The sequence below is a fragment of the Micrasema longulum genome, unplaced genomic scaffold (genome assembly GCF_059751315.1).
Source record: "Micrasema longulum isolate JH-2025_06_02 unplaced genomic scaffold, ASM5975131v1 h1tg000140l, whole genome shotgun sequence".
NCBI classification, from domain to species: Eukaryota; Metazoa; Arthropoda; class Insecta; order Trichoptera; family Brachycentridae; genus Micrasema; species Micrasema longulum.
Window position 1 is genome coordinate 1,294,828 of NW_028277346.1, and position 12,149 is coordinate 1,306,976.

Sequence of the window (12,149 nt, forward strand, 5' to 3'; positions counted from 1 at the left end):
TTTTGGCTGAAAATTTTGTTCTGGTCGGTCACAAATAATAGTATAAAACCTTCAGTAGTCACCCTGTATGGGAATCACCAGGGTACAGAACAATCGACCTTATTGAAGAGCGACTTAAGGCGCTCATTAAATAGTGTTATAAGTGTCAGTTTGACAGCTCGGCTGCTCATTGCGAACTCCCCTTAAGCATTAAATGTTCGTTTTATAAAACGAAGTGGATACGGCCTTTAAGCCCAATAAGACATATCGCAACATGAAATGAGCAAAATAATGTTTTTTTATCGATTTGCACAGTTAAAACCATACCTCCTCCACGGCTCCACGTGTTAGCGAACAAACGTAGAAATGTAAGTTTATTTTATATTACTGCAGATATGTACTTGTGGGAGGTATTTATTTATTTGACTCTTTATATACATATACAATAAGGTGTCCCAGACTAAAAGGGCAAATATTGTTTTTACAGATTGAGACACGCATACCCTCTTTTTTTATTCCATTTGACCTTAATAACTGAAATAATAAATATTATGGAAATCAAACAGCGATAACCCGTGTCGACTTGATGTCAAACTTTGAATATAAAAGTTTGTATGGAAACCATAGGGGAATATTTTAACTTAATATTTATTTTGTAAATAAAACAATGGTACTTTGATTATTGTATCATATTTATTATTTATTATACATATTAATTATTTAACGGACATTATTAATTAAATTTTCTTTTTAAGGTTTGTTTTTTACAGTCAGGATATACTTTTCTGTGTTCTTGTACGCAACGTAATAAATATTGTTTTTGTTCCTCGTCCACTGTGACTTAGCCATGAAAGTCTTGCATCAACTTAACAGCTCTTTCAGCCGTATCATTAACTGCTTTCAGTGACTGCATCTTCATTTTAGCGTGTTAAAATTAAGCATTAGCAGGCCACGAAGTAGGACACTATGTCGAATGAAATAAATAATACATGTATTTTTTATTGTTTCAGAGATCCTTCCTATGCGGGAAGATGGATTCCCCCAGACCAAGGAATTCCTTATGAAAGTGATAGATGTCCTCATCGAATATGTTAAAAATACTAATGACAGAAACGAAAAGGTAGGCAAATATTATTTATTATTTATTTTTAAATTTATTGCAAAAAATATATATATACACACTCAATAACAGGGAATCTATATAAAACCAACTAATGTAAAATGAAAACGGAGTGTTTTTTGTTTATGATAGTCTCCATCTAACATGGCTCAGCCTGTTCTAAGAGGGAGATTTTCTATTTTTAGAGCATTAGTAGTCCTATACTAATAAAACAATAACATAAAAAAGAAAAACTAAAACTACTTAATTATAAATTCCTAGCTAATCAAATTTAAGAAATTAAAAATCGTTATTATACAAATATAAAGTATATATATGTGCCAAGAATGCATGTTACTTAAACATAAATAATATAGTATAATATATAATAAAACAAATATAAAGCAATGAAATACATAAAAATATAAATAATATGTATACCAATTATATAAAGTACTTCGATTTTTGATTTACGTATATTTTTCAAAAAAATCTCTCGCTACACTATTTATATGTGCAGATATTTTTATTTTAAATTTTGTTTTACATTTTGAGTCTTTTATACTTGGCAATAAATCATTAAATATTTTTGGAGCAATTACATTGTATTGCTTTTTACCAAAGGCGGTTGATACAAATAGGACAATACAGTTAATTTGTGTTGCTGAACGAGTGTTTATATTTTGTTGGGTTCTTTTGACCTCACTTAATTTATCATAAAATTTAAATAGTAGGCACCTCACAAACAATTGTCTTACATCCAATATCTTTAAGTCAGCAAATAGATCTTCCGTTGAATACGAGTACCTCAAGGGTTTTTTGAGAATGATCTTCATGATCCATTTTTGTGCTATTTTTACAGGTTCAAGGATTGAACGAGAGCAACCTCCCCAAGCTAAATTGCAATATGATAGTTTGCTTTGTCAAAAAGTTACTCATTAGTTTAATTATTTTCATAAAATGATTTTAATTTTGCCATCAATCACCAAGAGCTTTACCCCGAATATGATCCACATTCTTGACAACAATCTCCATAATTTGGAGTATCAGACCTGTACATCATTTAAATTCTTGACGTAAATCTCTGGATCTAAGAGTTTCGCCCCGTACATTATTTAAATTCTTGACATAAATATCCGGATATCAGAGTTTTGCCTGAATATTATTTACAAACTTAACTCTTCAGAGTTTGAATTCTTGCTCTGAATATGATTTGAATGAGGACGTTCAGCCCTACGGGAAATTCGATATGAAAAATGTATACTTACACGCGGAAAAAAATTAAGGCTTAAATTCTGTACCTTAGAGGCAGACGGATGCAAATCCAAACGTCAAATGTTCAACCAAAGCCTAAAGAATTTACTTTCTCTAAGCGATTTCTAATAATTTATAGTTTTTATAAGTATTTTCAGTAACTTAATACATTGGTTCTTTCATTATGAGGCTTACATTTCTTCAAAATCAATAGACATGATCATGAACTGGATACGAAAATCGAAATGTCATTTCATTAAATTCTGGATTTGCATCCGTCTGCCTCTGAGGTACAGAATTGTACTGCGATGTTTTTTAAAAATATAGGAAAAAATAATCATCATCATTCCCTTTCCGCACCTAATGGTGCATTGGGCACTGCATTGGTAAACTAATCGCAGAGTATCTTGATCATTTTTGTTACATAAAGGTAAGATGATCAGTCTTACACTTCAGGTACCAGTCCAGGGACTATGAAATATTCTAGTGTGAAAACACACTTTTAAATAAATAGTTCGAATCAACCATGTCGGGAATTGAACCCGAGTTCTCTTGGATGGTAGACAAACGCGCTGACTATTACACCACGAGGCCGATAATATACGAAATTAAAAAATATACAGAAAAAATAACAAAAATAAAAAGTATTTATCATAACGTCACTAGTTCTTCCGAATCAACCAATAATAAGACAGCTTTGAGAGGTTTCCGGCTTGCGAAGTCAACTGACGAATCAGCAGAACTCGTTGAGAAGAAGGGAAGAGAACGAGAAGTAATTTAAAAAATCAAAAAAATACAAAACAAAAAAAAATCAAAGCGCTGATAATATGGTACATTTTGGCTTAGTTTAATTGAAAATATATAAAAATAAAATATTAAAAAAAAAAAACACTGAATTTCCTCATACCTTGACATTAATCTACGGATTTGAGAGATTCGCCCTAAACATGATTCACGTTCTAGACATACATCTCTGGATTTAAGAGTTTTGCCCTGAATACGGTCAACACAAATGGCTTCGTCTTCCAGGTTCTAGAGTTCCACCACCCTGAGGAGATGAAGTCTCTTCTGGACTTGGAGCTTCCAGAGAGGGGACTACCGCTGCAACAACTCGTCCAAGACTGCGCCACCACCCTCAAGTATCAAGTCAAGACTGGTAAGATACATTAATTTATTGATAACATTAATATTTATTTTTGTAACAAAAACAATATTCTAAAATTTAAGGACATATTTATACATAGAAAATTATTATAAAGGAAAGTAGTGAGACACAATGGTATTTAGTAGACTTGGTGGGAGTGGAAGGGGGAGAGAGGTTTTTATAATTGAATTTAATTCAGTGATCGTTTGAAAGAAGACAACTTGTTATCAAAGAAATCAAGACTGGTATGTTTGTTGGCAGACCTAAGAATTCTGGGCATAGGGGAATGAAAACCATAGTTAGTTCTATGGTTATCGGTATGAAAGAGTAAGTTTTGTCCGAAGTTTCTAATTAGGATATTTAATTTTATTGAGCTCAAGTAGTTCAGGCGCATTAAAAAATGAGTTGAGAATTTTAAATAGGACTAAAAGATCTGATTTATTTCGACGGTCTTGTAGAGAAGATATATTTAAGCTGGTTACTAACTCATTATACGTATATTGGTCTCTGGATAAACCTCCAACCTAACTTTCTTAAAAATCGATGTTGAACTGATTCAATATTTTTGACGTGAACGTCATAATATGGAGACCAGATAACAGAGGAATACTCTAGGTGCGGGCGAACTTGGAAACAGAAAAGAGCTTTAAGGGTATTGATATTATTTTAGTTAGTTGTACTTCCGTTAATAAATCCAATGAGTTTTAAGGTTTTATTGACAACATGTACAATATGAATTGTAATAGAAATAAATTACTATTTTTTCTGTGGTTCTGAGAAAATCGACTCAAACAACAATTATTATTAACTTCTCGATATACAACGTAGCTATTTGCCATAATATAGTTTCATGTTCATGTAACTTATACATTGTGTATTATTAAATTAACGGTGATTTTTTTTTAATTTGCTCTTGTTGTGAATACATTTTTCTACTTATTTTTATGTGTTGTCAAAACCCCGAGTAAAATAAAATAAATAACTTTAATAATACCTACATCAATAATCCATCAGTTTATCACTATAATCTGTCTTTATAAAATAGTATTGTATCAAATCGAAAAGCTCAATGGGGCGGGTAAACGAAAAAAAGAAACCGGATGTGGACAAAAGCGCGCCAAATATCGGATCAATTCGGATGGCCGCGGCCGCCGATTACTTCCGGTGTTTCATGTTCAAAGGCAGAAATAGAAAACAAAAGTACCTACCCGCGTAAAAATAACTGGCCTTAAGGTGCATTTTTTTCAAACAAATGTAAAATTTATGACAATTCGTTTTTGCAAGTATTAGTGCCTGCCAAATGAACTAAGCTTTCTTAAGCAAGAGTAAATGATAAGAAAATACTTTAACCGATTACACGTTTTAGTTTTTTTTTTTACATGTATTCGTGTGCAGTCTTAGTTATTGGGATATTTTCTAAAAAAGGAGGTGTTGGAAAGCCACTAAGACAGGCCGACGACATTGCCTCAAAATAGCTAGAGCCATATAATTAAGAATAGTCCAGAAGGAGCGTAGAATCATATTTGAATACATCGGACTATGTCCAACAATTCCCCTACTTAGACACACTTTCGCCGAGCGCATACTTGAAGTCACCGAGTAATATTGCCAGATCGCGAAGAATATAACCATAACACAAATGTAAGGTAAAATAAAACAATTTGTTAATTTTTCTAAAACTGTATTGTGCACTCGGAAACATTGATTGACACAACAGAGTAGATAAGTAAAGGGTCATTTAATAAGAGTAATTTAATTAATGAAATTTGACCTTAAAATATAAAACAAATTTTATTTTACATAAAACGGATATTTTTATATCATGTTAAATAACATTTTATGTTTTTAAAATAATGTTGGCCAAATGTCTACCACGACGCTGTTTAATCCGAGGTCAAATTTTTATTATTTTCCTTATTATATGAGCAAAGTAGGGTAAAAAATTTTACTACCCTGGAAACACTTCCATTTTGTTTCTTCGACAATCTGACAGATGTAAAAATAATTCAATTTTTAAGTAATGCATTTGTGACAAACATTTATTTGATAATTACACATAAAATGTAATTGCATCCTGTTTCTTTAAGATCCTAGTTGTATTTTTACACTTAAAAAGGACACAACACGGCATGGTTAAATTCGAATCAGGAGTTGCGTACTGAGCGACGTCTACAAAGAAACTAATGGGTCAAAACGTAAACCTACTAATTTATGAGTAGTTGAGTCGCCTTCTGTTCGATGTGCGTATGCGGTTTCTGGACTATTCTTAATTCTATGGCTAGAGCATAGATGATTGGAAGAGCGCTTTATCCAGCAACGCTGAAGAAGAAAGACTAAGGGACCATCTTGTTTTAATGTTTTTCACTTTTAATATTCGGAGTGAGTCTCGTTTCTTGTGTTTTGAAGCCTATGCAGTATGTGCGCCGGTCCATAGATAATTCGACATGAAAAGGGCGGGAAAATGCCCCCGGCCTGTTTTTGACAAGTGAATCGATAAGACTAAAACCCAGTTGATTTGTGAGTGTAATATTTTTTCAAAACGGTTTATGCGCTTTTCGTATCCAATTATGGATATAATAATAATAATTATAATTATGGATAACTTATAGAGCGCCATTTTCGTAATAAAATACCTCAAGGGCGCTTTACAAAGTGATTTTATAAAGATATAAATTTAATTTTAACTTTTTAATTTAAGAAAAATAATGTACTTTTTCATATTACTTTTTCACCACATGCTAAGAATTTATTCAAATGATTTAGAAAACAAGTGAGTTTTGAGTTTCTTCCGAAACATCACTTCACTCTCACAGTTTCGGACCTCTGCTGGGAGAGTATTCCATGCCGTAGGGCCTGCGACCGCAAATGCACGTTCGCCGAATTTAGTGCGCTGTTTGCGTAGAGGTAAAATAACTTTTCCTTTCGACGTAGATGTAGCTGGATAGAGCTCTGAATTGACGTTTTTCGCGACATGATGAGGTGATCAGTTTTATACTTAAGGTGCCAGATCGAAGTCTATAAAATATACAAGTGTATGGGCACTTTTTCAATAAATATTTCATCTTACATGGAAGATCAATGCACTGACCATTATTAGACCACGACGCAGACAAAAAAGACTGCCGTAGTATTTTTTCGTTATTCTTTTGATTAAGTATTTGACATTCTTATTTTATTCTCATGAACCTTTTATTAATCGATGGAGTTTAGAGCAGCGGTGTTATTAAACTAGCGACCCTTTAATTGTGCTCCTACTTTTATCCGATAAGTGGCGCGATCATCATCTCTAGAGCATATATTTATTTTATTTTTTATTTATTAATAACAAATAAAAATACAATATTACAACTAAATACAATTTTTTACATTTATCAAATACATATATTTACATTAACGTTTTCCATTACGTAAAATAAATTAACAATTCTCGTGTACATAATGGGGAGTGACGTCTTTCAATAGTTTATTTTTTTTTAATTATTAATATTTTTAGGATAGTATAAATAAATTACAAAAAAAATATAAACGATTTTTTCAATCAGTGTTACATAAAGAAGAATTATAGATGTAATTTTTCACTTCTTTCTTAAATATATTATATTTCTGACTGTACTTTTTATTATCTTTGTTCATTTCATTAAAGAAAAATATTCCTCTGTAACTGTAATGATGTTGTGCAGTAGTTGTTTTTAATTTAGGAATTAAGATATTACCACCTGTTCTAGGTCGCGTACTTACGTTTTGTGACCTATAAATAGTACTTTTTATTTTATCTATTTACTCTCATTCGGCTCTCTTAAAAAAAATACATTTAAAAACTACGTTTTTTTTGTTTTATTTTTAAAATCCTTGTCTCTATTAGCAAACAGATACAATATACATATTAAGTTACGTTTGTAAATTTATTGATAATTTAAAGTTGCTAGAATTTCATTCGTCCATGCACTTTGTGGCTGCAAGATGATTAGTTATCTAGCTTCAATAGGTTAATTTTATTAACTATCAAATATCTCAATTTAGTAAATGAGGTCTAAAATTCCAACCATCCATGCGCTCTGTAGCTGCGAAACGTGCTGTAATATAGCTTCTATAATTGCAATATATCATAATTGGAGACCAGGAACTAGAATCCCAACCGTCCATGCGCTCTGTAGCTGCAAGACGTGCTGGGATTCATTTATTTTTTGTACGGCGCCCTTGAGGTGATTTTCGCAAAAAAAGCGCTACATAAATAATCTATATATACTCGTACCTTCTTATTATTCCTGTATTTAATTATTCAAGAAAGGCTCTTATTATTTGAAGATAAAGAAATCAACTGTGTTTAAATTTTCCCAGCGCGGGAATTGATAGACGTCAAACGCCATATTGGAATTCCACTCAGTATTGCCAGATTATCGGATCAGCGGACGTCTTCCCATTGTACGGCAGTACCTACTCCGAGCGCGCATAGCGGAAGAATCCGGGGCAAATAGTATCAGGGGGCAGTGTTTATGGAGTGCCGGAGTAAAGAGCATTTATTAAAATAAATTCTGTACTTGACGCGTAGTGAGAATACCCCACGGAATTTGTATCTAATGGATGTAACTGCGTCGGATTTTTTCACAAGATTTGGACACGTTGTGTGCACATTATTAATATATTATTTGTTTTCTTTACTAATAACATTTTACAAACATTTATTAGGGATAGAGACAGAGTTTATAGCGGCACAATCAGGAACGACCCATGCCTTTAAACTTGTTCCGACTCGCTAGAAAATCCATGTCGAGAAATGTTATTTGTTTCTTCTTGTAAAATCTATTAGTGATCTTATAGATATTGTTGACTAGCTACAGAAAAACTTCGCTCGTTTGAGTCTTAATATTAATACCATAAATACCAAAAATATATAAATGAGTTACCTTTTTTAATTCTTACCGTTCCGCCTATCTTCATGCAAAAAAATTTGCTAATCGGTGGCTTCGTTTAGACGTGAAGGAAACACAAACAAACAAACAAACAAACAAACAAACAAACACATTTATAATATTAGTATGGATTTTTTCATTTGGTATGAAAAAAATGTATTCTATTTTCCTTTTCACCTCTCCGGCTATTACTATGCAAAAATATATGTCAATTGGTTGCTCCGTTAAGACGTGAAAGAATGAACATGAACATGAACAAAAAAACAAACACGCTTTCGCATTTATAATATTATTTTTATTTATTTATTTCGAATAGAAAACATATGTAGGCATGTACAGGTTAAATTAATAAAAATAAAAACTATTAACAATGTATACATAGTAGGGCCTGCCATTTAATAATATATGTTTTCACTAAATTATACTACAATAAAGCGACGACAGTTAAAACTTTATAAATAATAATATTCAATGTATTAATTTTCAAAAAAATATGGACAAACCATGGAGATAGTGGGAAGGAAAAGAAGGAGATTGATAAGGAGTGGTAAATAATTATTAAAGTATGAATTAAAGATGTCGACCTCGTGGTGTAATGGTAAGCGCGTTTGACTACCAAGCAAGAGGTCTCGGGTTCGATTCCCGACATGGTTGACAAGAAATATTTATTTAAGAGAGTGTTTTCACACTGGTATATTTTATAGTCCCTGGGCTGTTGCCTGAAGCTTAAGACTAACGACAAAAATGATCAAGATGCGATGCGATTGGTGTACCAATGCAGTGCCCTATGCACCATTAGATGCGGAAATTGAATGATGATGAGATGCAATGTGGGCCTTAGCGACACTTAGCCACACAAGAGAAAAGCCACTCTTTGGTACGAATTTTAAATTTGTTTCCTATTCATATAGAAAAGAAAATAAATTTTTATCGTGGAATTCATACATTAAAAAAAATAATTAAAATAATATTTTTTACGAGAGCATATTGTACACGGGGACCTATAAAAAAATTTTGCCACGAGGCGGACTAAATAATTTTTAAATGTATATTTTTTTAAATACTAACGTTTTCAATAAGTATAGTGTATCACATCGCTCTCTAGCGTCAACGTAGCTATTTCCTCTTGCCTTTCCTCCCCGAACATCCCTGTAGATTGTAGATTCCTATCTCGACATTCTGTCCTTTGTCTGCGCCCATATCGAGGGGTGTCTAGATGTGCGCAAGGAACCACCGACGCCGATTATCCGCACCATTTATTCGGATAATTGAATGCTTATTTCGATCGTCCGTGCGAGTAATTTGCAACACGCAAACAGATATAAGAAAGTTTTATGCTTTAAAAAATAATAAATAAACAATATTTTGAGTTGGCCAAACTTTTGTAGATAAGGACAGGATTTAACTCCCAGTAGCTCAATCACAAATAACTATCGACGTGCTTGAAAACATGCTAAGCGTTTGAGCGATCACAGTGAACAATAATGAACATGTAACAGTGTAAGCTCTAAGTCAACACTCGTGTCGGTTTGTTTTTTGTTTTTCTCATAAATAAATACATTTCACTGGCGAAAAGTAGGCGTTTACTATAAAAAATAATACAATATATTGCATTTGCAAATTAGTAAGATGTATTAAATAGAAAAACAATATTTTGAGTTTGTCCAAATTTTTGTAGACAAGGACTGGATTCAACTCCCTGGGGAGCTGTTTATATTAACATTTTACAACAGAGATGAAGAACATTTAAGATAAGGTAATATAGAAGTCTAGGCATCTACAGGGCTTATGACCTGTCAATGGCTGGTTTAAGTGGCCGAGAATTGTAGGAATATAGATGTTCAAATATAGGCAGAATGGTGAATGTTACACAGTGTGTAAAGTGGCCACTTAAACCAGCCATTGACAGGTCATAAGCCCTGTAGATGCCTAGACTTCTACATTACCTTATCTTAAATGTTCTTCATCTCTGTTGTAAAATGTTAAATAGAAAAAAGTGAAAATTAAATTACAATTACTATGGCGACGGCTTTTCTTGACATTTGGGTTGCCAACCGCCGGCTAAATGCAATAAATAGCATGATAAATAATAAATAAACAAATAAAAATAGCAGTTTTGGAGTATTTTTCATATTTACAACGGTAAAACTCAAATATGTGATTGCGCAGAAGGATTATACGTCGCGAAACGTAAATATTTTGACATTTAATATTAGGTGTTCACGGATGTTGCATTGTAATCGCGAATACGATAAACAAGCATGGTGAGAAATTGTTGTCACGTCGCTTATTAGCACGTCGATAGTTATTTGTGATTGAGTTACTGGGGAGCTGTTAATATCATATTAACATGGTACAACAGATGTATGTTAATCTAAGATATTTTCATCTGAAGAATATTTAAGAAAAGGTAATATAGAAGTATAGGCATCTACATGGCTTATGACATGTCATTGGCGGGTTTAAGTGGCCACTTTACACACCGTGTAACATTAATGTGTAACATATTGTTGATAAATCCACCTGGTCCATGAAGAAGTATATAAATAAAAAAATAAAATTTTAGGTGTTGCTTAGTATGTAGGTGCAATAATTCAATCAGATAAATCTCACCCGCATTAATAAAGGTTTTAGCTCTTTACAAAGATCAACAAATAAAATAATTGAAGGAATATAGATGTTCAAATATGGGCAGAATGGTGAATGTTTCACAGTGTGTAAAGTGGCCACTTAAGCCAGCCAATGACACGTAATAAGCCCGGTGATGATCAGCGCATTTGCCTACCGTAAAGAGGTCTCGGGTTTGATTCCCTACACGAAATATTTGTTTAAAAAAGGCGTTTTTACTAATTGAATATTTCATAGTCCCTGGACCGGCATCTGGGATGCTATTTTGAATCTTCTCGTGGGGTTGAAAGCGGTTATTTTGTGCATTTCATTTTTTTGCATGCGCCTTCACTTTGATTCATATATGACCACAGATTAGTATGTCGAACATATATGGAATCAATATTAGTTCTACGTTTTTGTAGACTAGAAATGCTTAACATGGACTCTTTATCAGCATAAGAATAATTACCTCTCTCTAGTCCAAGCATCCACGCTACTTTTCGAAGCAAGCGATTTTGGACTGATTCAATGTGATTTATGAAATTCACATATAATGGAGACCAGACCACTATTCTAGGAGGCATATTCTAGAAGAGGGCGAACAGTTGAGCGATGAAGAGTTTTGATTGTACGGACAAAAGTCAACTCTGAAGATATTCTGTTAACAAAGCCAAGCAATTTATGATTTATTTACTGTATTATCTAATATTTAATTATTTATACTTTTACATTGTGTGTATTCTTTTTTTTATACAGAATAACGTTCCCTCACTGGGGTGTCCCGTGCCGAGGGAAACATTTTACAAAATGTAAAACATGCCTAAGATTAGCTATTTAACAAAGTTAACATAATAATAACAGCTTACCCACCACATACCGCACACCGCATCTGAGGACATAAGTCTCCTTGGCGGTGCCCACATACACGGAAAATTTGCTCGTTGTCAAACGAGAAAAGCTGCCCGAAGGAGCTCTCTGAAATCTGGTAGCCTTAGCATATTTGTGCTGAAAGAAAGTAATCCAGAAGTACATAATATGTACTTCATTGGATTGAGAAGAGAGGGAAGTGAATTCTTCACTGACTGGGATATAATTGATTGGACATGATCAATTCGCCGAAATGATTACCAAACTTTTTAAAAGCATAATAATA

At 32.9% G+C, this 12,149-nt stretch overlaps 1 protein-coding gene across 1 annotated transcript in view; it reads left to right on the top strand.

Moving 5' to 3' along the window:
- The window catches only part of Gad1 (glutamate decarboxylase), a 122,122-nt gene that overhangs the window by 38,571 nt on the left and 71,402 nt on the right, over positions 1–12,149 (top strand). Inside the window, exons 4-5 of the mRNA XM_088242485.1 lie at positions 990–1,099; positions 3,362–3,488. Coding sequence (XP_088098611.1) covers positions 990–1,099; positions 3,362–3,488 — 237 coding nt within the window. The remainder of the gene's footprint in view (positions 1–989; positions 1,100–3,361; positions 3,489–12,149) is intronic.